This window comes from Candoia aspera, chromosome 2, assembly GCF_035149785.1.
Source record: "Candoia aspera isolate rCanAsp1 chromosome 2, rCanAsp1.hap2, whole genome shotgun sequence".
Taxonomy (NCBI): Eukaryota; Metazoa; Chordata; class Lepidosauria; order Squamata; family Boidae; genus Candoia; species Candoia aspera.
Window position 1 is genome coordinate 65,926,423 of NC_086154.1, and position 26,226 is coordinate 65,952,648.

General features: G+C 40.1%; 1 protein-coding gene across 1 annotated transcript in view; it reads right to left on the reverse strand.

Moving 5' to 3' along the window:
* Positions 1–25,262, reverse strand: part of CDHR2 (cadherin related family member 2) — a 48,223-nt gene extending 22,961 nt beyond the window's left edge. The window contains exons 1-9 of the mRNA XM_063292118.1: positions 25,210–25,262; positions 17,084–17,148; positions 16,524–16,592; positions 16,017–16,156; positions 8,759–8,812; positions 6,715–6,804; positions 3,875–3,964; positions 2,692–2,817; positions 545–688 (exon numbers count right to left, since the gene is read on the reverse strand). Of these exons, the coding sequence (XP_063148188.1) occupies positions 545–688; positions 2,692–2,817; positions 3,875–3,964; positions 6,715–6,804; positions 8,759–8,812; positions 16,017–16,156; positions 16,524–16,592; positions 17,084–17,129 (759 nt within the window). The 5' untranslated portion in view covers positions 17,130–17,148; positions 25,210–25,262. The remainder of the gene's footprint in view (positions 1–544; positions 689–2,691; positions 2,818–3,874; positions 3,965–6,714; positions 6,805–8,758; positions 8,813–16,016; positions 16,157–16,523; positions 16,593–17,083; positions 17,149–25,209) is intronic.
* Positions 25,263–26,226: the final 964 nt, after the last annotated feature.

Here is a 26,226-nt window from a genome sequence, read left to right on the forward strand (position 1 = left end):
TTTTGAAAAACAAGTCTCCCTGCCTAGAGAAGCTAAGACAGAATCTTCTCAGTAGCAATTGTGGACCTTCCTCTAGAGGAATTTCAGATGGATTCCTTGGTTTTGGTTTGGAAGGGCTGGAAATATCTTTAATTTAGTTAGGCTTTCAATATTACGCCTCTCCTTATACTTTAAATTCAATGTCATCTCCAAATTTTACCCCCAGATGGATTTAGTAGGAGATTTTGAAGCTTTAAGACTTGAAAGCCAGGGCCAGTTTGGTATCAGAATTAAAATGTTCAATAGGCCAGAGCATGCCTACCACTAATAATTCACCCTGTGGGATTAACTGAGATGGGATCCATATGATCACATTCTGTTCTTGCTTACTCTGCTTAGGCTGTAGGGAATGGCATAGCTTCTCTTTGAGGATATACTATATGGATAAACTCTCATATGTAAAATACATGTGAAAGGGCAGAAAAGGTGATGGTATTTCTATGTCTAAGAAAGGTGTCAGGTTTTGTCACTTACAGGCGAGAACACTGAACAAGAGGCTCCTTACCAGAGGGCAGTTCTCTGAGATTGAGGTCACATATGGCTCTCCCAAGAACTGGGGATCCAGATCTGCAACATCAATAACTGTCACAGACAGGTAGGCTATATTGGTCTGGTAGATAAAAGAACCATTCCACAATCCTCCATTGTCCTAGAATACACAGAAGCAATCATAAATCATTTGAATTCTCCTTTTACCTATCTATGGTAGTACTGTGATGAAGCCCTGCATTTTGATGTAGCCCAAAGCACACCTAGAGCATCTAGGATTTTGCATTCCCATAAAGAACCCTTGAAAAGCACCTATTCTGAATTTTTTCTGAACAAATACCCAGATTTGAAGCTTTTCTTTCATAGTGTTGCATCTAACTGAAATGGGTTAACTCTTCTGAACAGTAAATTTAGAACAGAGAGTGATGAAGGCAATTTTTAAATGGTTTTCTGATTGCCTAACTAAATTACTGATTTTAGAAACTGATCTTATTACACCATTGGAGAGAAAAAATAATCTAAGAGGCTGGCTTTTGCTAGCTTTATATAAATATGGAATACTTCGTCCTCAGTTCATCTCTTAGAATCATCTAGATCAAGAATTCAAATGTACTGTCTCTCAGATCTTCTTCCCTGGAATAAACCTAGCTAGCAAGGCTAGGTAACATAATTAGAAAAGTTAATTAACTGATTAATTAATGTGATTAATTAATCATATACATATACAATTTCACATTAATTAATTTAATGTGAAATGGTATATGTATGTGTCTTCTCTGTTTCTTCCCCTTCCTCTTTCTTTTCTTCGAACAAACTTTTAAAAATATATTTGGACATTTGGCTGTAATGTGTTAAAAAGATGCTATCTAAAACCTTTTCCCTGTGTAGAATATTACTCCTCTCCAAATGTAGTTTAATTAAAAGGCAGCATTTGCCAGATTAAAAAAAAAACTTTCTAAATATAGTTGTTATAGAGGTTTGTAAATATCTAAACAATCTTAACACATTGCCTTCCCCAATCCAATATCTACAAATGTATTGGTTTAGATTTTTAATCACCCTCCTGATCAATGTGAGATAACAATAATTGGGAATCCAATATCTCTGAAAGGGGCTGGGTGGGAGGGACAACCAGAAAAAGAAATGGGTATAAGTAGTTTTAAAAGCTAAAAAAACAAAAAGGGCATGAAAGTTTAAATTGAAGCAGATACAGATAGAGAGATGGTTATTTACAATATAAATCTCATTCTTCCTGGCTTCCTAATCTTTTTCTGAATGCAGATAGTCAAGACCTTTCAGGATCTCCTTTAGCATTGTAGCAATCCAGAAGTCATCAAACAGGCCAGCACAGAACAAATTCAGGGCTGATCCCCAACCTAAATATTCCATTATTATCCACAACTTTGTGCCCTTCAAATAGGAGCCATAATATTTTGTGACAGTCACACTGGCTGAGAACCGTGATCTCCTGCTGGATGACTTCAATTTCATCCTCGGCTTCCTCAAAGTTGATTATAATAGCAACCACCTGCTGAGTTTGGTTATCGGTGCCTTTAAAGACTTCCCTGAAGAAGCCCTTCCCAATGCGCTCCAGATTGGTAAAAAAAGCTCCTCAGGATCTGCTCTGTGATTGTGTATGCTGGGCACCTGCCCAGCCACCAGCGAATGGGCCATGGCACTGATCCAGAGGAGGAGGAGGAAGAGGAGGAGGAAGGGTAGCTTCAGCTGCAATGGGGCCTTTCAGCTGCTGCTTCCTAATCTAGTTTGGTTAATCCAGCACCTGAACTACACACCGAATGTTCAACAAAACATACACAATCCCATGCAGCTCTTGCCCTAGTATTAGCCAAACCACATCCCCATAAACCTGCCGAAGCCATATAAGGGAGAGGGAAATATTCAAGCCAGGGTCCCCTACATAGTTTTCACCAGGGACTACAACCGCATGCTACATGTGAATTCTAGGACCTGACTTAAAGACTACTTGTTGGAAAGCCAATACAAATCTTTGTTTAATGAACCCAGTTGAAAGCCACGGCGCACAAGTGCCCCGCTTGTGGCAATTAGGCACACCCTGTTTTGCTCCTCCACAGAAAGGAGGAGATTGTCATCCCTTCCCTCTCTCTGAATCTTCTTTGCTTAATTTCTTCAGCCAAGTCTCACCGTAGCCTTGATCTTGATACGATAGAAAGTGCTCTTGTTGTTGTAACTGAGTGAGCCAGTCAGCACCACGGTGCCATTTTGCAGAATGTTAAAAAGCTGATGATTCTCTGCGTTGTTTGGAATGACCTGCAGATGAGTCATGTGGCAGAAACATGAACAGTGACAAAACACAAGGGTTTGCCTTGAATAAAATAAACATTCCTCAAGGAGGACTTGGTGGCAAGTCCTGAAGATGTAATACATCAGCTGATGGGGGGAGGGAAAAGTATATCTATTTATAACACACAGACTCAACCAGTAAAATAACCTTCACCAGTGGTTAGAGGAATTCTCAGCTTATGTAGAGATGTGTACATAAGTAGAAATCTGGTTTGTTTTACTGTCTGCATTAGCAGGACAGTCGTATGTCTCATCAGGATTCTATTTACAATTTTTAAAAAGTTGCAATCTTTAAACATCTGCATACATTTTCATTTCCAACTAACTTCTGGAATGCTTGTACTGAATGTAACTTCTTTTGCGCTCCATTTTTGTTAATGCAAATTCCCAGAGAAATAGTAACCCAAATTTCTCCAATATGATTATGTACAGTTTGGTCTAGTGGTTAAGGTGCTGGGCTAGAAACCAGGAGTCTGTGAGTTCTAGTCCCACTTTAGGCATGAAAGCCGGCTGGGTGACCTGGGGCCAGTCACTCTCTCTCAGCCCAACCCACCTCACAGGGTTGTGGCTGTAGGGAAAATAGGAGGAGGAAGGAATATTAGGTATGTTCCCCACCTTGAGTTATTTATAAAAATAATAAAGGCAAGATAAAAATTAAATAATAAATATAAATTATCCTGATGTCTTTAAATATCATTGATGTAAGCACTTTCTAAAATTGTGACTACACTTCTTTGCATGGAACTCTCAGAAACATACATTCGTTTTCAGATGCACTTCTCAAAAAGAAATGTGCACTTTTTCTGCAGCTTTTTTAATCTCAGAAGTAGGTGGTTTTATGTAGTGCTGATATTCATGCCATGTGCATATGTGGTGTGCACATTTTAGATGAAATTCCGAAGTCTGCTATCTGAAAGAAGTCATCCTACTGTAATAAATGGAGACATTCACAGTTCTAAGGAGCTATTTATGCACAAGTGCCATTGGGCAGACATGGTCAAAATGCCAGCATTAGGACACTCACCTCTATGATTTTATAGGATACTCGTCCAGCATTTTCACTGTCGCTATCCAAGGCTGTCACAGCATAGATTCGGGTGCCAGTTTTTGTATTCTGGAACAAACAAAGTTAATCAGTTTGCAGACTTGAGGGTTGGGGTGGAGAGAAGGAAGAGCAACAGACGCTATAATATCCAATGCTAATATACAAACTTCACTAACAAGCTGCACACACTTTCCAAATGATTCTGAATAATTGCTTTGGACCTCACACAAGGGCAGCACTTCTCTGCATTCATTAATATTGTCCAACTATCTTTAGGCTTCCATGTGAACCTGGAAAAAAGGTGCCACCGCCTGAAGAGCTGTATTAACAAGTGGATTCCTTAAAGTAGTGGCACCATTTTTGTTTTCAGGCAGAAGCCTGAAAATAGTTGGGCTGCTTTAATCCATAGGGAGGAGGTGCTGCAAAATCCAAAGTACTTCATCTGAATTATTTTGGAAATATGCATAATCTATAATTCTCTGATTCTGATTGGTCATTTGAACAAAATGAGTGGCAGAACTAGAGGTTATAGTATCATCAGCAGTTTTTTTCCATGTATGCCAGTCATGGTGTCTTGCAGATTTGAAGAATTGCAACCTACAGAAATCTCAGCCAGGAGGCAATTGAGGAGTTGTAGCCCACTAGCTCTGAAGGGCAGAAGCTTGGGTGATATGAGACTATTTCCCTGGGGCATTAGCGGGCACTATATGGGGGCTAACATGGCATTCTGTATCTCAGGCAGCAAATCCACCCCCAATGCTGGTGAAAGCAAGCATCTTTCTTCTGTCCCTTAAATTCATTACTTTCAAAGAGCATTCAGGTTTGGTTAACCTAACATGCAAAGGCTGGAGTATTACATTTTGAAGTAAACTTGAGGTAACATCTAAGGAATGAGGCAAGATCAAAATGTCTGAGGATAAGGCCTAATTATTCATTATGTTTAAATCACAGCGCACAAAGTAATGTAAAGGGTTTTTTATTATTTAATAAGGGGGTTGTACCAATTGGGATTGCAATACATAAATAAAAATAACCCTTTTTTAATTGGCTGCAAACATATTGAAAATCCATTCCTTTGTGCAGTAATTAGACTTTGAGGGGGAAAGGCTCCCACTGATGTCACTAAAGCTTTCTGTCTAAGCCAAAGTTTGGTATAGAGCGGTGAGTGATAGCAACAATGAGTTGAATCTTGGCTGCAAATACAGTCTAGCATTGATAAAAACCTACTTTCATCCTTACTATTACATTTTAAATATACCGATCATGCTGCATGACACAGATTTAACATATTGTCTGTTCAGGCTCTATCATTATCTAACTAAACTTTGTGAATGCCACTTAAATCTCCTGCAGATCACAATCTATTGGTGTTTCATCCAACAGGTTCTTAGAACCCTGTTTAAAAAGCAGTCGTCTTTCCTGATTTTCCTTATCCCCCATCCCAAAGGTAGCTTCATTCATTCCTCAGTTTTAACAGTAGCCATAGTGACAAGGATATACAGTACTCTGTTAGAAAGGAGTACTGTAAGACTGAAGTTATGTGACTGAAATGGACCCAATTGGATATGGAAGTTGCTTCTCAAACATAGGCTTCCAAATGATACAACGTCCCTACAGTTGCAACAGGTTAACCTCCTTTTTTTGGTTTCTGCAAAAGCCTAATACCAGAGAAGCTGCTTTAATGAGTGGCAGTGGGGTGCTGAGTTCATGCTTGTGGTGAGCTCTGGAGCATTTCTTCTAACTCATTTTCAAAACATACACAGCCCTGATCTCCATTGTTTCCGTGATTAACTTTGCCAATCACTGTACAGGTATTTATTTATTTATATTTATTTAGCATATTTATAGTCCTTGCTTAACCATTCGTTCAATGACTGTTTAGAAGTTACAGAGGTGCTGAATGAATAGTACTTATGCCTGGTCCCTGAAGTTATGGCTGTTGCAGTGCCCCTGTGGTCACGTGATCAAAATTTGGGCACTTGGCAGCCCACCTGCACTTACAACTGCAGGGGTGCTTCAACTCCCCCTCCCATCCTCCCCACATCTCTGCCCTTTTGGCTGACCTGGGCTCTGCTGGCCCTGCCACCCTGAGCTCTGCTTGCCCTGTTGCCCTGCCGCCCCCAGCTGACCTTTGCCATCTTCTTCCTCCTGCTGACGAGGTGTGCCCAGCCTGGCTCTTAGCAAGGCAGCTGCTGGCCGCACCAGGCCTTCTTCCTGAGGCTGCATGCGGCCTTGTCCAAATTGTGTGCGGCTTTCTTGCAAGGCTTTGGAAGGCTTCAAAGCCTCGCAAGAAGTCTGCACACGATCTGGGCAACGTGCAATCGCATGCAGCCTTCTTGTGAGGCTTTGAAGCCTTCCAAAGCCTCGCAGGAAAGCCATACACAATTTGCACAAGGAGACAGGGTGAGCAGAGTCCAGGGTGGCAGGGCATGTGGAGTGCAGGGTCAGCAGAGCCCAGGGTGGCCAAAAGGGCAGAGGTGGGGGGGAGAGAGATAGGCAGGTGGGGGGAGTTGAAGAGGAGGCAGCTGCTTATCTTACCAAGGCTCAGGGCTGAGAGGGACCAAGCCAGGAATCGGGGTGGGTCCTCGCCTAATGACTGGTGGGATTAGGTTAATAATGGCAACAGGGACTGCCAGGATTACCGTCACTAAACTGTGTGGTCATGTGATGTCATGCTTTACTATCACATTGCTTAGTGACCAGAAATTCTGGTCCCAATTACCGTTGTAATTCAAGGACTATCTGTATTGGACACATAATCACAAAGAAACAACATTTCTAAAATAAACATGAGCAGGAGATAAGATGGACATAAATACCTCAAGGACATCTGTCAAATATGGTTCATTCTGAAATATTGGCTTATTGTCATTCCGGTCACTTACAATGATAGTGATTCTTTTAACGGCCTGTTGATAAAAAATGAGGAGGCTGAAACCTAGTGATGTAAGAGGCTAAATGGAAGGGCTTCAGCATTCATGAGTAGAAAAGGGCTGAACTGTAGAGATATAGTAACCATATACAAGGCAGTTCAGGCCATGGACCCTGAAGAGTGTAAGAGACAGAAGCCTCCACTAGTCAGCAGAATAAAAGGCAAAACTCCAGTAGTCAGCATATGAAAATGTAATCATCACTGTCATCATAATCAACAACAGCAGTTGCAGCTCAGCAAGTTAATGGATAAGAAAAACTGCAACCTCAGAAATGTCTTCAACACAGCTCTTATGTCTAGTTTTGCATCTGGTTATCTAACAGAGTTGTGTTGAGTCTCTTCTCAATTTTATAACTAATTTTAATTGACCTCAGTGACTTTAGTGAAAGAGTAAGTTATTCATTTATTTATCAAATTTATCACCGCCCATCTCTCCCACAAGGAGGGACTCTGGGCTGTTCACAGTAAAAACATTCAACCACGATATAATTGTTGTTTATTCGTTTAGTCGCTTCCGACTCTTCGTGACTTCATGGACCAGCCCACGCCAGAGCTTCCTGTCGGTCGTCAACACCCCCAGCTCCCTCAGGGACGATTCCATCACCTCTAGAATATCATCCATCCACCTTGCCCTTGGTCGGCCCCTCTTCCTTTTGCCTTCCACTCTCCCTAGCATCAGCATCTTCTCCAGGGTGTCCTGTCTTCTCATTATGTGGCCAAAGTATTTCAGTTTTGCCTTTAATATCATGCCCTCAAGTGAGCAGTCTGGCTTTATTTCCTGGAGGATGGACTGGTTTGATCTTCTTGCAGTCCAAGGCACTCTCAGAATTTTCCTCCAACACCACAGTTCAAAAGCATCTATCTTCCTTCTCTCAGCCTTCCTTATGGTCCAGCTCTCGCAGCCATATGTTACTACGGGGAACACCATTGCTTTAACTATGCGGACCTTTGTTGTCAGTGTGATGTCTCTGCTCTTAACTATTTTATCAAGATTTGTCATTGCTCTTCTTCCAAGGATTAAGCGTCTTCTGATTTCCTGACTGCAGTCAGCATCTGCAGTAATCTTCGCACCTAGGAATACAAAGTCTTTCACTGCTTCTACATTTTCTCCCTCTATTTGCCAGTTATCAATCAAGCTGGTTGCCATAATCTTGGTTTTTTTGAGGTTTAGCTGCAAACCAGCTTTTGCACTTTCTTCTTTCACCTTCATCATAAGGCTCCTCAGTTCCTCTTCGCTTTCAGCCATCAAAGTGGTATCATCTGCATATCTGAGATTGTTAATGTTTCTTCCAGAGATTTTAACTCCAGCCTTGGATTCCTCAAGGCCAGCTTGTCGCATGATGTGTTCTGCGTACAAGTTGAATAGGTAGGGTGAGAGGATACAGCCCTGCCGTACTCCTTTCCCAATCTTAAACCAGTCTGTTGTTCCGTGGTCTGTTCTTACTGTTGCTACTTGGTCGTTATACAGATTCTTCAGGAGGCAGACAAGATGACTTGGTATCCCCATACCACTAAGAACTTGCCACAATTTGTTATGGTCCACACAGTCAAAGGCTTTAGAATAGTCAATAAAACAGAAATAGATGTTTTTCTGAAACTCCCTGGCTTTTTCCATTATCCAGCAGATATTGGCAATTTGGTCTCTAGTTCCTCTGCCTTTTCTAAACCCAGCTTGTACATCTGGCAATTCTCGCTCCATGAACTGCTGAAGTCTACCTTGCAGGATCTTGAGCATTACCTTACTGGCATGTGAAATGACCACGATATAATATAAATACTATATAGTAACTTGCTCCAACTGTGCTGTATATTGTAAACATTGGGGTGGCAAACATACTTATCCACCCCACTCCCCCTCATAGGCGTGCTCCCATGGGGATTCTCTGACCCTCTCCAAATTTATCTTTCTCCCAACAAATCTCTTCACTTACTGGTATATTGTAACTGTCTGTCACAATGGCATCAAGCAGGATTACTTTTGTTTCCTGAAAGCACAAAGCAGAAGTACTTTGATAAAGATATGCCAACATGATGATAATACTTTGGTTTTAACATGGTTTGATAAGTAAGTTATAATGGTTGCATTCACACATAATGCTAAGTCAAAACAGACAAATCACATTATGACTTGAAATGATGGATGAACCAGACCGTATCTCTTATTAATACTTCCTCCCCAAGGACAGATTATCTGAGATGCCTCATTTATGAATCATTGATGTCCTTAACCATACTATACTACTCCCTTCCCATCTTTTCCACAAATGATTCCAGATATAGTAGGTCCAATAAATCAATTATGCCCTGATTTATTTAAGACAGTACTTTTCTTTCAGACCAAATTAACAGACCACTGTAGGCTAACAAACCCCAATAACTAATTATCCACGAGTGATATCTACTCTGTTTGCAGCTGTTCCTGTAAATAAGGAAACTTGTACAGCAGGGATAAGTAACCTGGATCCATATAAACGTTCAGGGATACAACTTCCTTTTCCCTTGGTTCTGCCATCTCACTTGGGGTGTGAAAGTGGGTAACCATTCTTGGTGGTGGCTCGCACCCTAAAGCCCCTCCCACCAGCTTGGAATTTTATAGCCTCTTGGATTTTATATTTATTTATTGCATTTTATATTTGTAATGTGCTTGATTTTTATGGGATTTTAACATTTATTGTTGTACCTTGATTTTATTGTAAGCCGCCCAGAGTCCCTCTTTTGGGGGAGATGGGCGTAATAAAATTTGAATAATAAATAAATAAATAATAAACTTCCAAAATCTCAAAATGGCATGGGCAAGAGTGAGAGATAAGACCAAAACACCTGAAGGACACTAGGCTCCCAGCTTACACTATATAATCTATATCAGTATTTCTCAACCTCGGCAATTTTAAGATCTGTGGATTTTAACCCCCAGAATTCCCCAGCCAGCATGTCCACACATCTTAAAGTTGCCAAGGTTGAGAAACACTGGTCTATATAAGGACAAGCACCTCTAAAGATGAAGTACTACTATATGTTGTTTCTGTGATGGGATCTCTTTTAATCAGGTTGTCCAAGACTTAGCTGATTACCGGAAGACTTAGGATCCAAATAACCGTGATGTGAATTGATCATAGCTGTACTATGCATGGAGCAATCCATGCTAAATAAGATGAATTAAAGAGTCTGAGATGCAGGATAAGAGGCAATGGGGCAGAATGGGGCACTGGGGGGAGTGTTGCTCTTTATATCAAAGAAGGTATAAAATCTAGTTTACTAGAAAAGATTAGAACAACAGATTTCTCCCCAGCATCCCACTGAGAACTCAGATGTCAAAGATGTAACTTGTCCTTCAAAGTGCCAAAGGACTGATAGGTAGCCAATGTGACATTATAGAAGGACAGATGGCCTGAGCAGATAAAAAGACCACCCCCCATCATCAGGATGACCCAGCTGCCAATCAAACAGCAGCTGCCAATCAAACAGCAGCATTAGGCAGGTGAGGGAGGAGGAGGGGAGACAAGATGTCTGCCTGGAGCTCTCTGCAGCCACAGGCCTCATGAAGAATAGGCTGAATGGGCAGAGTCAAAGCCCAGGAATAATAGTTAAGAGACAAACTAAAGAACAGACAGCCCTGCTGAGAAAAAGGGAGGCAACGGGAAAGGAGGCAGCAGCTGAGAGAACTGGAGTGTGAGAGCCGTTTTTTCCTTCCCTCAGAGCTGGCCTGAGGGAGAAGTTCTTCTAGCTGTTTCCTTAGCCGTAGCCAAGATCTGGAAGAGGAGAAGAGTCAGGAAGCCCAACCAGGAACACACAAGTAGAAACAGCAAAGAAACAGTTAATACTTTGACAGAACAGAAATGGAAAACAGAACCTAAAATAACAAAAGATTAAAACATCTATTGAACTCTGAAGTATATCTCTAAGAGTGACCATAGGGATATATAGGTGTTTTTTTTTTATCCATTCAGTTGTGGTGGAGACTGCCTGGACTAGTGCCTGCAGTCTTCTGGGCAAGGTTTTTCATAAATAGTTTACCATGACCTCCTTCCTAGGGCTGAGAGAAAGTGACTGGCCTAAGGTCACCCAATGGTTTTGTGCCCAAGGCGGGACTAGAACTCACAGTCTCCTGGTTGCTACCCTGATGCCTTAACCACTACACCAAACTGGCTCTCAAAAAGGGTTTAAGACAAAATAAATACAGAGGTCAATAGTAAACAAGTGCATTAGAGATAGAGACTAGAAAGATATGAAGATACAGTGAAATTTAAAGGATATAGTGTAGATAAAGAGCTGATAGAAAATAGTTAAAATAGAATCTGTTTTTAATAGTAAGGTATTAATTTCTGAACTAGTTGAAGGCATTTATAATTTACAATTCCTTTTTTTTTTTGTAAGCCTTCCTTGTTTTCTAAAATAAAAGTCTCCACCAGCTGTGGAAGAGAGATTTAAAAAACCAACCAATAGTCTGTTTCTAGTGCTTTGTGTCTTATTGAGTCTGGGTCAATCTGGTTACTTCTGGTTCAAAAAAGGATCTTGTGAAGACACCATTTTTTAAAAAAGGACCCATGTGAGATGTGAGTAATTGTAGGCCAATCACCTTAATGTCTCTTCTGGGCAAATTAGATGAAATGGTAATTCCCCCCCCACAAAAAGGATGAATATTAACAAAATAACTGGTGCATTTTAATTTAAATGAATCAAAAGAAATGCACATTGGGGCAAACTCCTAACTTCACATATACAATGGTGGCGTCTGAGCTGTCTTTAAGTAACCAGGGAAAAGTCACAACAGACAATTTAAACAAAGGCAGCTAAGAAAGGGACAAATTCTGTCAGGGATCATTAGAAAGGGGTTGTAAATAAAACTGTCAACAGAGTAAAGTCCTTACACAAGTCTATGGTACGTATGTGCATAATTCTGGCTGCCACATTTGAAAAAAGATACAACAGAACTGCAAAAAGGGCAGCCAAAATGATCAGAAAAGGGGGCTTGAATATGTTTCTTAAGAGAAAAAGCTAGAACATTTGGAGCTCTTTAGCTTAGAAAAGGGTGACTTGGAGGTGGACGTGATCAAAGTAAGAAACTTCATGCGCGGTCCGGAGAAAAACAACAGACATTTTTCTCTTCTCTCCTCTCCTATCAGAACATTAGGATCAGAGGTCATCCAATTAAGTGGAATGGAATGGAATTTAGAACAAAAGAAATTACATTGTTGCACCACACATAGTTAATCTGTGGAATTCATTACCAAAAAATGTGATGGTCATCATTAACCTGAATGGCTTTAAAAGGGGATTAGATAAATTCATGGAGGACAGATCTATTGAGGACTTTTAGGCTAATATAATATCCAATTCAGGGGTAGATAAAAGTAGATCTGGATGTACTGATAGGGTCATGGAAAATTCAGAAGTACAGAGCACAACACTGAGGAGAAGAAACCATGTTTATTGTAAGAGGGACCATGAAAAATGGGAAAGCAAAGATTTTTTTATAGAAATTGAGAACTACAAGGTGGGAAACCTGATTTGCTGGCAACTTTTGGGGAAGCTAGGAAGGTCCTTGTCCGTGTACCTGAGGTTTTTTTTTTTTCAGGGTGATTTTTCCTCCGTTTATTGAAGTGTTATAAATCTTGATACGCTGTATTTTTCAATGCAGATTTCAGTGCAATAAAATGTATATAATATGATTAAAATTATGAACAGTCTTAAAGTATTGAAAATAAGAAAAAAGTAAAAAGCCTATCAATATTAATAGCATTTTAGGATGTCAGTATTGCAAGCAGAAAATTATTTAACTTTTCATTCAAAATTGAGTATAACATAAAAAAACCACTGCATTTCATATCAAAGTAGTAGTTATGTGACAATAGTTTCGGTCTGATACTAATTACTTAATATTAAGAGCTCCACTGTATTATTACTTAACGTGTGTTTGTGGTGTGTGTGTGTGCATGTATAGATAAATTGATAGATGGATGGATGGATGATAGATAAAAGGAAATAAGAGCTAGATGAAGCAAAATTAAAATACCTGAAAAGTAGAAAAAAAGAGGGGAAATAATAAACAAATTATTGATTTCTGACTTGCAATATTTGTAAATATTCAGGCTCCCTTAAAATCCATACTGTCAGTGGTTGTATTTACCATGCTGCCTGACGTGATGTACGTATGGGTTATTTTTATTGTTAAGGCAAAACAGGCCTTTCAGGAGCAGAGCTGGGAAATGCCATTGTTAAGGAGATGGCATGCTGAGGTAATCAGGGGAGTGTCCCTGATTAAGGATGGAACCTTGCAGTTTCTGTGTGTAATTTCCTTCTTCTTAGGGTTGTCCTCGGGCTATACTGTGAGCCGGTGAGGAGGCTTCTCTTCTTTGGTTTAGATGGAATTGCAGGGAGCTTTGTCTGGGGGCAGGGAGGATCCATTTGGCCTTGGTAGGATTAGGCAGAGAGAGGAGCTGGGTTTGACCGTGGTCCCTTCTAAAGGACAGGGTGCAGCCTCGATTTTGTTTGTTAGATTTATTTTTTCTATCACAAGATATCTTCAGGAGATTTGTTGCATATCAGCAAGGATTTCTGACTCAAAATGATTTCATACTTATTATTTAGTATTAACATTTTAAACCTTACTGATGAAGTAAAGAAAGCAAGAGGTAACTCGGAATAAAAAAAACTGCATCCAGTTCTGGTATCCTAAATAAATTCCTGGTCTCAGAATTATTTAATTTTATATATATTTGATTTGCACTTAGACAATAGAGTTCTATAAAACTATTGAAACAGAAGAGAATGGGGTCCATTTGTCTGATTTTTCACAATACTGTGTCATGTGGCTTACTTGACATTACCGTGTATTCCATCCATTCTCCAGAGGCTCATTTTCCTTCAATATTTTTTCTCCAGACCTCCATTATTATTAATAATAATAATAATTTTATTTTTAAAAAACAGCGTGATTTCCATGTGCTACTGTTTTGCGGGCTGCAGTTTAAAATGGCATTGAAACTTATAGTCATAGGAATCTCTTTAAAACTTCTTTACAACATTTTTCTCCCATCTATATCTTTCATTTGAATAGGGAAAGGGTTTATGAATATGACCTTCATGGCTGTCCACCATTTCTTTCCTTTGATGATGGGAATTATTTATCCTTATATAAATGTGCACCTGAGTGATGAATAACTATATTTTTAAAAAGAAAATTTATATTGGTAATCCTGAAGAGATCACAATCTGTGGCAGGGCCCAGTCAATCTTGGCAGATCTTGAAAAAACTAAGTAGAATTGATTACTACTTGGATGGAAGACCATCAGGAAAGAATAGCTATAGAATAGAATAAGAGGTTTTAAAGAAAGGTCCGAGGTCCAGAAGAAAGCAGCGGTAAATCATTTTCATGTTCTTGCCAAAAAAAATATATCACTCTCCATGTACATATCTAGGTAGTCACTAGGAGCTGAGGTCAACTTTACTTAAAGCAGATGTGACTTCTCAAATTCTTCTTGTTACAACATTATGCATCAGTGTGTGGCACTGCAATGCATTTTAAACACAATGGATACTGCAGTGCATTAACTAACGTCTGACCACAGAGCAATAGCCTCATGTGGAAAAAAAATACAGGCATAGTAGTGTCCCGGGAACAAAAAGAGCTCCGGTGAAGATTCTACCTGAGATAATATCAATTACCTAAGTACATAAGTGTTGAAAAAAGAGTGGAAAATACTAATTCAGGGAATATAGAATAGAAATTTTTAGAAAGTCATATGGAAAAATAAAAATAACATGGTTATTTAACTGCACCTTAAAACTAGTACTGAGTTGGACAATATTCCATTTCCACATAAATTATTAAGGCATTTTAATGAGGGTAAGCGGAGAAACAAGACAAGTTGATTGTGCAATCAACTGACTGAAGAAGCTACTTCTTCCAAAGATGAAATACTGAAAAAATTGTTATTTTCAGATGTAACCACATATATCATGAACATTATTTCAATAGCACCTTCTCTCTAGTTCAGATTTCAACAATTTTAAAGTAGACGTGAGCCCAGCTGTCAGCCGAGAAAAGGAAAAGGGAGTGACATCCCCAAGATTCCTCTAAGGGCCTGTCTCCCAGGAAGACCAATGTGAACAGAATCATTATTAGTTTCTTGTAAATACCTGACTTTTCCATTTCAAGCAACAATCATCTGGCCATGAAGCATAAATACTGTTTTGTTTAAGCAGGTCTGAGCATACAAAAAATGACTCACATATAGCCACATTTTGACATAGGAAACACCAATCTTAACATGCTGAACATAAGTCTATCTCTCCATATGCTCTTGCCACAAGCTGAGTGTTCCGCTGCCACCTTCATTTCCCCTTTGGTCTCCTTTTTATGAAGCTGACTCCATCCATTCTTCTGCAGGCATAGCAGATATAACCAAAGTCCCTTCTTTGCTCTGAGGGGACTGCTAAAGAGATCCTGTCAATGATATCTCCTGAAGAATGGATGTTGTATATGAGGAAAGAAGCAAGTGGTTTTTTAAAAAAATACATGGACTTTTTCACAAGCCACTTTCCATCCATTCACCCTCCGTTTCTTTATCCAATTACCAAGTTCAATTTTACCTTAATTATGCAAAATTGGCTTTACCTTTTACACCCTGAGTATACATGTTTATTAAAATGTCATCCATGGTAGATTCAGTTTGCACACATCTGTGTATTTCATATCTGTATTTCAGATAACAGCCATATCTTTCCTGCCCTTGCAGCATATTACAGGGGACAATTAAGAAGCAACAACAACCACCGCCCCCCCAAAGTAGCATACCAATGTTAGAAAAAGCTGCAAGACACAATACTGCATATCTGATTTACATGGATACAAAGGAACAGCTTGACAAAGACACTTTGTAATACAGGTAGTCCTCATTTAGCAACTGTCTTGTTTAGCAACCATTTGCTGTTACGACGGTGATGAAAAGTAACTTTATGACCAATCCCTGCACTTATGACTTTTGCAGGTCCATAAAGCAAAGGAAAACTGAAGTAAGACCATAAGCACAGTCACTGTTTCACTTATCGACCACTTTGCTTAACGACTGAGTTGCTGGTCCCAGTTGTGGTCACTGAACAAGGATTACTTGTATGTTCAAAAGGAGGTTGCCAGATTTTCACTTCCCACTCTGGCCAGCCCTGGTTATGTCCCTTCATATCTTTACCTCATAATCCACAGATTGCTTCAGCATCACATTGCCTGTTGTATGATCAACCAAGAAGTAATAAGCATTTTCACCCTTAATGCTATAGTATAATGAATCGTTATCAGCATCCACTGCCACCAGCTGAAAAACCAGGGTGCCTGCAATGATAAATGAGGGCCAGAAGGAGAAAAGATGGGACAAAATAACCAAACAGAGATTCCTGGGTTTAAAAAATCCGTATGGCAACTGACTTTTTTACCCCCAATATCTCATCACCCTAAAGCCACACCTTCTGAAAGAACCCTGAAAGGTTTCCGAATTCCTTAATCCTCTTATCATGTCCTCCATATGCACAGGATTGTAGCTCCTCTGTCATCACAACCACTGGCTGAAATGATGGGAGCTACAGTCTGTCTCATCTGGAGGTCCTGAACCTGAGAAGGCTATGCGAAATACTATTGACAAATATGGAAATGTTGGCTTTAATTTTTTGCATTCCAAGACAGAACATTCTCCATCACTAACCTATCGGTGTGTCCTCTGGCAATATAAAGCTGCTGTTCATGTTGAACTGTGGGGTTGTGTTCCCGGATGCTGCAGGAAAGACAGTCAGCTGAAGTTATGAATATTTTCTCCATGAGCAAAAGGCAATTCCCCCCCCAACACACACCCCACCCAATCTTCAAATTCTTCCTTCATCTGAATTTCTTCACAGTATCTCCTGCCATATTTCTTGATATTTCCCATTACTCAATAGACTTTAATCTAGTGAACTTAAGGATACCCTAAGCAGGGTGTCCAGAATATTCATGGCCCAGTCCTAGCGAGCAAGACCTGGGAAAATGTATAGCTCCATCAACCTCCCTTCATTTCCTTCAAGAGAGACAGGATGCCAAGGTGCCCTTCCGGATTGATTGTATGTTTACTTAAATGTAAATCCTACGATTGCAATGCACAGGATTGTAGTCCTGATCGTAGTCCTCGCTTGGGGATGTTCCTCCATGCAGTGCCAAGCTTCAGTAATGTCTCAGCAGGTGTGAACTGGCATGGAAGTGGGGGAGGGATTTTTCTACAGAAAATCTTACCTACTGCCAGAAATATAGACAGAAGTACCCATGAAAGCCAGAGCATCTTGTTAAGGCAAGGAGATCTGCAAATACAACAGAAAGGAAGGATTAACTATCTTGAAGATAAAACTGCTAATCCTGCCCAGGGCCTGGTTGTTTGTAAGGTTGTTGAGAACGGCTGTCCTTGGAAAGCAGGCATCACGTTCATTGCAAACATTTATCACAATGAAAAGGCAACAGAGAATTGTGTGCAATGTGGATTTAGTCATATGAAAAGTTTTATGGCTTTATTATGCCTCTCAAGTATAATAAAAAAACTTTGTTCCTTTGGGTGTAGTGGCTAAATAAATGCTAAATTGCTCTTAAGCCACAACAAAAACTTCCTATCTCTAATATTGTTTTATGGCATTAGAAGTAGCAGAGTTTATGCTTATCATAGGATTTCAATATATCCTCTATCAAACTGCCCAGCATAACCAGAATAAATGTATGACAAAAGCAGCATATTATGCAAGCTGAAGAGAGAAGGCTAATCTATAATCCTATGCACATAGACCCAGAAGAAATGGGATAAAGGGAAAAATTCAGTTGTAAAAATAGCACACAGACAGAGAGAGGAGTTTTTGTTTGTTGAAACTTATACAAGAAATACCTTCCAGGAAAATAAAGCATTAACAAAATACTGTCCAAAGCAGTGGGAATTTGGAGTCAAGTTTTTACTCACTGTGGGATTGGATACAATATTGCCTACCAGTTTGTTAAGTCTCCAGGAATGATGAAGCATGAGAGTTATTCTTTTGTTAATGAAAAGGAACATTCTGCAAAGGGGCCTAGAATAAGCCTGAAAGGGCATCCAGCTCCTGGGTCTTGCCATTTCTCAAGCAAACCCTTGAGAACTTGGGCATCAACCCTGGAACTTCAGAACGATTGCAGGACCCTTCCAACAAGATTATGAATGAAATCCATGCACAGAGTCAGCGCACCCACAATCAGTTCATGTTTCCTTAATCCAATCTATGAGCAAGGTGTTGTTGTTTATTCGTTTAGTCGCTTCCGACTCTTCGTGACTTCATGGACCAGCCCACGCCAGAGCTTCCTGTCAGTCGTCAACACCCCCAGCTCCCCCAGGGACAAGTCCGTCACCTCTAGAATATCATCCATCCATCTTGCCCTTGGTCAGCCCCTCTTCCTTTTGCCCTCCACTCTCCCTAGCATCATCAACATCTTCTCCAGGCTGTCCTGTTTTCTCATTATGTGGCCAAAGTACTTTAGTTTTGCCTTTAATATCATTCCCTCAAGTGAGCAGTCTGGCTTTATTTCCTGGAGGATGGACTGGTTTGATCTTCTTGCAGTCCAAGGCACTCTCAGAATTTTCCTCCAACACCACAGTTCAAAAGCATCGATCTTCCTTCTCTCAGCCTTCCTTATGGTCCAGCTCTCGCAGCCATATGTTACTGCGGGGAACACCATTGCTTTAACCATGCGGACCTTTGTTGTCAGTGTGATGTCTCTGCTCTTAACTATTTTATCGAGATTTGTCATTGCTCTTCTCCCAAGGATTAAGCGTCTTCTGATTTCCTGACTGCAGTCAGCATCTGCAGTAATCTTCCCACCTAGAAATACAAAGTCTTTCACTGCTTCTACGTTTTCTCCCTCTATTTGCCAGTTATCAATCAAGCTGGTTGCTATAATCTTGGTTTTTTTGAGGTTTAGCTGCAAGCCAGCTTTTGCACTTTCTTCTTTCATGAGCAAGGCAGCCTGGCACAAAATATGATTGGGCTTCTGCACCTTTAATAGCTGTGTACAAGAGAGGAGAGCACAGAACAGTTTGCCAGGCAAGCCCACCTGTTGAAATGCTACTGCTACTGCTACACACCTTTACTACGATTGCTACACAATTAAGGCCTTTTTTTGCCTCTGTCCACCTAGGGGTGACCCATCACATCCCCTTGTCACACATGTCAGCACACACTTTTCCTACTTGAGAAATTAATGAGGTAAGGCTTTGTTTTCCTGCATACTGAAAAATATATCGCAGAACTGGAGCAAAAGAAAGGGAAGATTTGGCACAGTCACATACACTTGGTGATAGTGCTGGTGGAATCATCTCATCCTGTTGATGAATCTACAGCCTTGTTTGAGAGAGTTCCTAGGCAGAAGGATGAAAAGATCAATATTCCAGCTAGGCGTACTGTAAAATTACCATGGAAATCTATTTATAGTAACATAGAAAAGTCTGGCCTGGCCTGCAGAGTATCACTCTGTTACAGGGGTGGAGACGCTAACCTCTGATCTGTGGTGGAATCTAGTTCCTTCTGTGGAAATAATAATGAACTGGGGGAGGTGCAATACTTTAGCTATGGTATAAGGGAGTCAAAGGAGAAGTACACCTCTAGAATCTGTGAGACAGTTCCTCAACCAAGTTCCTCAACTGAGAATAACAATCCTACATACAATTTTATACCTCAGCTTTTAAAAAACCCTGAACAACATGCCATTTCTCTTTTTTTTAATTAAATTTTTATTGTTTATTGTTAAATAAAAATAACAAACTTCAAACATGGATTAGAGATAATAATGGTTTGAGATTCAATACAGTAAATTAGTTTTACTTTAATGTCAGTTATTATGGTTGTCACAGAAAAATAGTTTTCTGACAATATACTGAAGTGACAAATCAATAAATAAATGGAAATAAAAGAGTTAGTCATGTACACTACAAAGTACTTAATAAAAGAAAACAGGGAATTCAACTTTTAAAAAAATATTAACATTACAAGATATTATAATTATTCTCTGCATATTACTTTCCTAGAAAGAATCTACATGGTGAAATCTAAATCCACAAAAATATGACTGATCCACCTTTTTTTGGTCAAAAAAAAAGGAAAACAGAACAGTACGCAAGCATCATGAAACACTACAAAATCTACATTTTAAGTTAAGTCTATTTTAGCTATATCTGTGTGTGAAACTGAAACAGATGGCAAAGAGTAGAAAAGCCTGATCAAAAATCCTAGATATTGTACTGTTCTACTGGCATATAACTTAAATATTTTAACAGTTAGTACCTTTTTTATGAGTGTGCAAAACAGGGGCACTTGTCCAATTTCTTAGTTTTGTTAAAAATCAAAAGTAAAAAATTCATGGGATCACTGTGCACAGTTTCAGATATTCAAACTGTCTTGGGAATTTGCATCAATATAAGAGGATTTGCTCATAGAAATTCCAACAACATATTATTAGGATGTGAAGTTCATGTATGACCAAATCTCAAATATTATCTTATACATTCTTACAGCATGTCATTTCTCATGCTATCTTGTAGGTTCTGATATCTTACAAAAATATTCATCTGTATAATTTTTAAAAACATACAGTATTCCATTTCTAAATTGAAGTATACTTTTTCTAGAATCCCAAAGGCTCAGAGACGCTATAAGCCTCATTAAAAGTAACCCCTGAATTTATCTGGGATAACTTAATTAAGGTGAATGATGTCTAGACCTGTTGCTATCGGATAAAGGAGCAGAATTGTGGGTATCTGGTTATCAATCCTTTTGGGTTCCTAATATGTTTTACTGACTTTTCTATGACAGTTGACCAACCAGATATTTAAAATCTGAGTAGTAAGCTTAGGTATACTTACCAGGGAATGAGCCCCTTTTTCTCATAGTGCATTTTTTTAGAAATAAACACACAGGGGATGAATGATATTGAACATGCGTAGCATGGGATGAACTAAAAAGGATGGTGTTTCGTTCACCTGGGCAGGTGGAGGCTACAATTTGCACCATTTGATATTCTAGAATAAAAGGCCAATACTTCAAAGCAACTTGGCAAATAAGTCCACAAAGTCTCTCTAGATTTAAGGTAAGTTTTGCAATCTTTCAACAGTAAAGGAACCAGCAGTTAAAAAATACACCAAAGACTAGTACTTGATAGAGTTATCATGAAGGCCTTGGAAAAGATATTCAGATGCCGGGATGTGTGTACACCTACAAAGATCAGAATCATGCAAGCAGTGATGTTCCCTGTGACACTCTATGGAAGCAAAAGCAGGATAGAAAGAGTATTGATGCTTTCAAATTTTTGTTTGGAAAAGACTACTGAGAATATTTTGGATGGCCAAGAAAACAAACCAATGGATCATTAAACAGATCAACTCAAGAGTTTTCACTCAAGACACAAATGACCAGGCTCAAATTATCCTACTTCAGATATATTATGCGAAGACCCAGCTCTCTGGAGAAGTCTATAATGCTGAGAACAAAAGGACAACCAGCAGCAAGATTGGTAAATTATAGCACAATGGGTGAACCATTGGAAGCTCTGAAGGATCAGGTTGGGCATAGTTCATCCTGGAGGGGAAAAAAAAGTTTACTCTGACTTGATGGCACATAATCAGTCAGTCAATTTGCAGTCTAAGGCCAAACTTGAAATGTCTCATAATGTATATTGTCATGAGAGCCAGTTTGGTGTAGTGGTTAAGGCAGACTAGAAACCAGGAGACCGTGAGTTCTAGTCCCATCTTAGGCACAAAGCCAGCTGGGGGACCTTGGGCCAGTCACCTTCTCTCAACCCTAGGAAGCAGGCAAGGGCAAACCACTTCTGGAAAACCTTGCCAAGAAAACTGCAGGGACTTGTTCAGGCAGTCTCCAAGAATTGGACACAGTTGAATGTGCGTGTGCGTGCGTGTATAGTCATAAAGTAATTTTGCAGAACTAGGGGTGGAGCTATTGTGTATAATGTAACTTACACAGAAAATGTGAATGAGAATCCTGTTAATAGGATAATAACATAACAGAATTCTCATTCATTTCTCCCATATTGGTTCCATTATACACAATAGCTATATCCTTGGTTTTGGAATGACAAATTCCACAGTGTTTTAATTTTGCATGGCTTAACATTGTTTTTCTTTCAGTGTGTGTCTCTGAGATGATCATGAAAGCCACCTTGTGCTATGCTTATCGTGTCTGGACTCCAGAAATCCAGAGGACCACTGGATGGCAGAAAAAGTCTTTCTGGATCTCTTTGCTACCATTTTGTGGCCCTCTGGATTTTTGAAGCCCAGAACTGGTAGGCCTAGCTTCTGCCCAGCCAGGATAGTTGACTATATAGCCCAGTACTGTCTACTCTGATAGATTGCATCTCTCCAGCATAAGACACAAATCTTTCTCAGCAATGCTCAGAATCTTTATTGGAAGTGTTATAAATTAACTGTATCATCTTATACGCAACACTGCTCCAGCTATGTTCCAGAAGACTTGTTCCCAGCTAACTATATATACTGTATTTCTGGACCTCATGACTCTTGCTGCAGGTGGAGCTATGACCAGAGGGGCCTAATGCCCAGCTTTGGCTAGTGCATCAGTTTCAGCTGTACCTGGGGCAGGAAGACCTACTCATGCCATTATCATCACTCAGGTAGTTTACTGTAATGCGCTTTATGTAGGACTGCCCTTAAAAACTACTCAGAAACTACAGTTGGACGCAAATACAGCAGCCTGCATACTTTCTGTCTCCTGTTGTTGGGAGTATACAATGCCAGTTTTGTGAACCTACATTGGTTGCTGGGTACAATTTAAGGCGCGGGTTTTAACCTACTGTACACAGGTAGTCCTTGTTTAGCGACCACCTTATTCAGTTACTGCCTTGTTTAGTGACTGTTCTCAGTTACAATGGTGATGGAAAAGTAACTTTGTGACCAGTCCTTGTATTTACAACCTTTGCAGGTCTGTAAAGCAAAGGAAAGCTGAAATAAGATAAAATTGTGATGTTTCACTTAGTGACCACTTCACTTAACAACCAAGTTGCTGGTCCCAGTTTTGGTTACTAAATGAGGACTACCTGTAAAGCTCTTTATGGCTTGGTGCCTGGATATCTGCAGGACCATCTACTCCAACCAGTACTGGCTTAATCAATTAGATCAAACAGAAAGAAACTGTGACTATACTGATGGCATTTTTGGGAGGTCCAAGGTGCTGAAACTAAAAAGCACTGCTTTTCCCTGGCAGTGCCAATGCTGTGGAACAACCTCCCAGCTGAGATCAGGCTAGGCCCCTCTTTGTTGACATTTTGGAAGCCTTTAGATGGAGTTGTTCCAGAGAGCCTTTTCCTGATTTTATTATGCCATCATTATTTTCTATTTTTATTGTTTATCATTTTATATTTGGGTGGTGCTATTTGGGTGGTGTTTTTCTAGTCACTATATTGTGGACATTTTATCTGGTTTTATACTTTAAGTAAGCTGCTAAGAGTCTCTGGATTTTGGCAGAGTAGAAATGGTTAAAATAAATAATAGCTCTGCTTCCTAAACCAGGGATTTTCTTGTATGTATTGGATGTGTCTAGTTAAGGTCCATATTTTTTGCTTCCTCCTGTATGTTTAGAAGATATTATTGAACTTGCTTTGGATTATTTGACTCTATTTTAAGCTGCTAACATAACCTTCTGGACTCCCAGTAGCCAGAGGGAAATAAATGAGATTTTCTGTATTCTGTCTGTTTTTAACCAGGACTCCCCCTCAGTGCTATTCATGGGAGAAAAATAACCTGCAACAATTATGCTGGTCTATGACCATAATAAAGATTGGATTTGAACTTGCACCAACTACTAGAATGACATAGATTAACAGATGCTAGTTTGTGTCAGCCCTACTAGGTAGACCAGACCAGGAAATCAATTCCACAGGAAGGCTAAAACTACTTTTTATTGAGAGTGGCTATAATAACAGAATGTTGCAAGTCTGATTGTGCTGGGCCTCCTCCTCCTTATACATCAGTGAATTAGGGAGGCGTCTGTCTGAGTTGCTTCCGAATGTTACCTTATTCTGGATTTAAAAAATACTTTAGCTCCTGTTGCCTAGGCAAGGGATCCTGCATGTTTCTTCCAAGGCCATCTTCCTTATTCCCTACAGTTTGGGAGTGGGACTGGGAAAATAGGAGGGTTTTAGATTTAAGAAATTCACAATTCTGCCATGACTCCACAATTCTTCCCTGATCTGTTTCTTTCCTGGAAGGGAGTTCCCAATATTGTTTTCCTGTCTCCATACTTGGAGAGAAAAAATGAATAATTCTTTGGCTCCTAGGATGGTCATCTGAGGACTAAAGGATTAATTTACCTAGGGACTATAGGATCATTGAATTAATAAGTAATTCAATAAATCGAACAATAACCAAATGAATCAGAACAATTCCAAGCATAAAAACAATAACAATAGCAACATAAACAGGAATGGAAAATAGATGCTATAAGAGTACCATGAGATCAGGCCAACAGTCTATCTAGTGTAGCACTGTTTTCAACTGGGGTCAACTTCCCTAAGAAGCTCATAAACAGGACATGATGTAAATGTCACTTCTTGTTTTCCTTCAACATCCATTGATCACAGGTGTACTACCTGTGATCAAGGAGGCTTCATTGGGTCACAGGCTTATCTTCTTCAAAAATGCTTCAATATTTTAAAACAACCACTTAAGCTAGTAGCCATCTAGTTTTGTGTTTCAGAACAAGTAATTGGTGATAGGAAGTACTGTTCCGAATCTGCCCAAAGTAAATTTAACTACATAAATATTGATCACTCTAAGGTGAGGTAGGAGTGGGGAAGAGAGTTACAACCTGACACCTCCTATGACATGTGCTGGATAATATAATCTAAGCCATAGAATTATTGGCTACTCTGTTGGAGGAGACACGGAATTGGTTTGGGTAAGGATAAATGTGATTTTAAAGTGATGTAAAGAGCTGCCTTTGAAAAAAAATAATTCTGATTAAATCAGCAAGAGGAAGTGAGAGAGAATACGTGCCAACGTGAGCTAAACTCCACTGACTGTATGGCTAGTATACTTGTGGTCATCATGTCAGGGGTGCTCCTTGGGAACCTCAGCTCTTCTGCAAGCAGCAATCCAGACAAGATCTGCAGTAATCCAGGCAGGCCCACCACAAGCTCTGCATACATATCATCCCGTTAACCCCGAAGGATTTTGCAGGCCTGGCACTCGCTCTTTATGCGGAGCACCTGCTTTGGAGGAGTGGGGAGCCACAACCCCTTCATGTTGTAGTAGGGCTGCCCAGTGTCATTCTCATCCCACTTTCCCCAGACACAGCCCTGGGGGATAGCCAACAGCTCACAAGCCTTACCTTGAATCGTGCAGGCTCAGGGGGCACTGCTCACTTCTGTTGCAGGTGATGAAAGTCTGAGTCCTTCATGCAGACTTTGGCTCCTGTTATAAATTGGCTGATCAATCATTAACTGCAATGAGTGGGTAGAGGAGTTCAAATCTCCTTCCTTAAAAAGCCTTCCTTTTCAGATTGTCGTCAGAGCTGAAGTCTTATCTATGCACTAAATTGTCCTTCATGTTCTAGAAGAGAAGCTTGAAACTCCTGAGGCTTTACATGACTTCCACCCCTGCTCTTGGGGTGGTGATTTCTCTATTTTTACACAGTATATATCCTGTGTCATATTTTTTCAGTTAGACTGACCGCCATGAGGCACTGAGTGGTCGGTTTCGTCCTTTATTGGGACTCTTCTGTGGGGTTCAGACTCTACCTGGAATTGAACTCACAGACTTCTGCATTTTAGATGACTACATACATTAACTTTAGGAGCTTTCCAGGGCCTGGCCCTCAGTGGTTGCTGGAAGGGATGTATAGAAGTGCCATCAGAATGCCATCTTCCCTTAAGCTATGAGAATAGAAAGATACAGATGTTATGTTATGCCATGCCCAATGTCCTGGGTTTTACATGACTCCCACTAGGCCCCTTCCTATCACCCAGATGTTTTTCAGATCCACAGCCACACTTCCTGTATCAGGCCCTGGTCCAGTTTACAACTTATGGCCCTGTCTCTGTCAAGTGACTGATCAGCCATCGGAGGATCTTGTTTCCGGATGCTTTGTGTCATCCCGCCTTCAGTGCAGGGAGGGAATGGGCAGATCTGCCAAGAGCAATCACTGCGGGGGTGGGGGGGGAGAGAAATATCTGAAAGGATGGCCCATTGTACAAGCAGATGAGGAGAAGGAGAAGACGACACATGGACTTTTCACCATATGGCTTCCCCAAGGCCCTAAGTGAGAAGCCTCCAGAAAAATACCTTGGAAGGCAAGATCATGGTTGGCCTAATTTCAAAGCCCATTGCAAGGAATCCGAGTAGATCC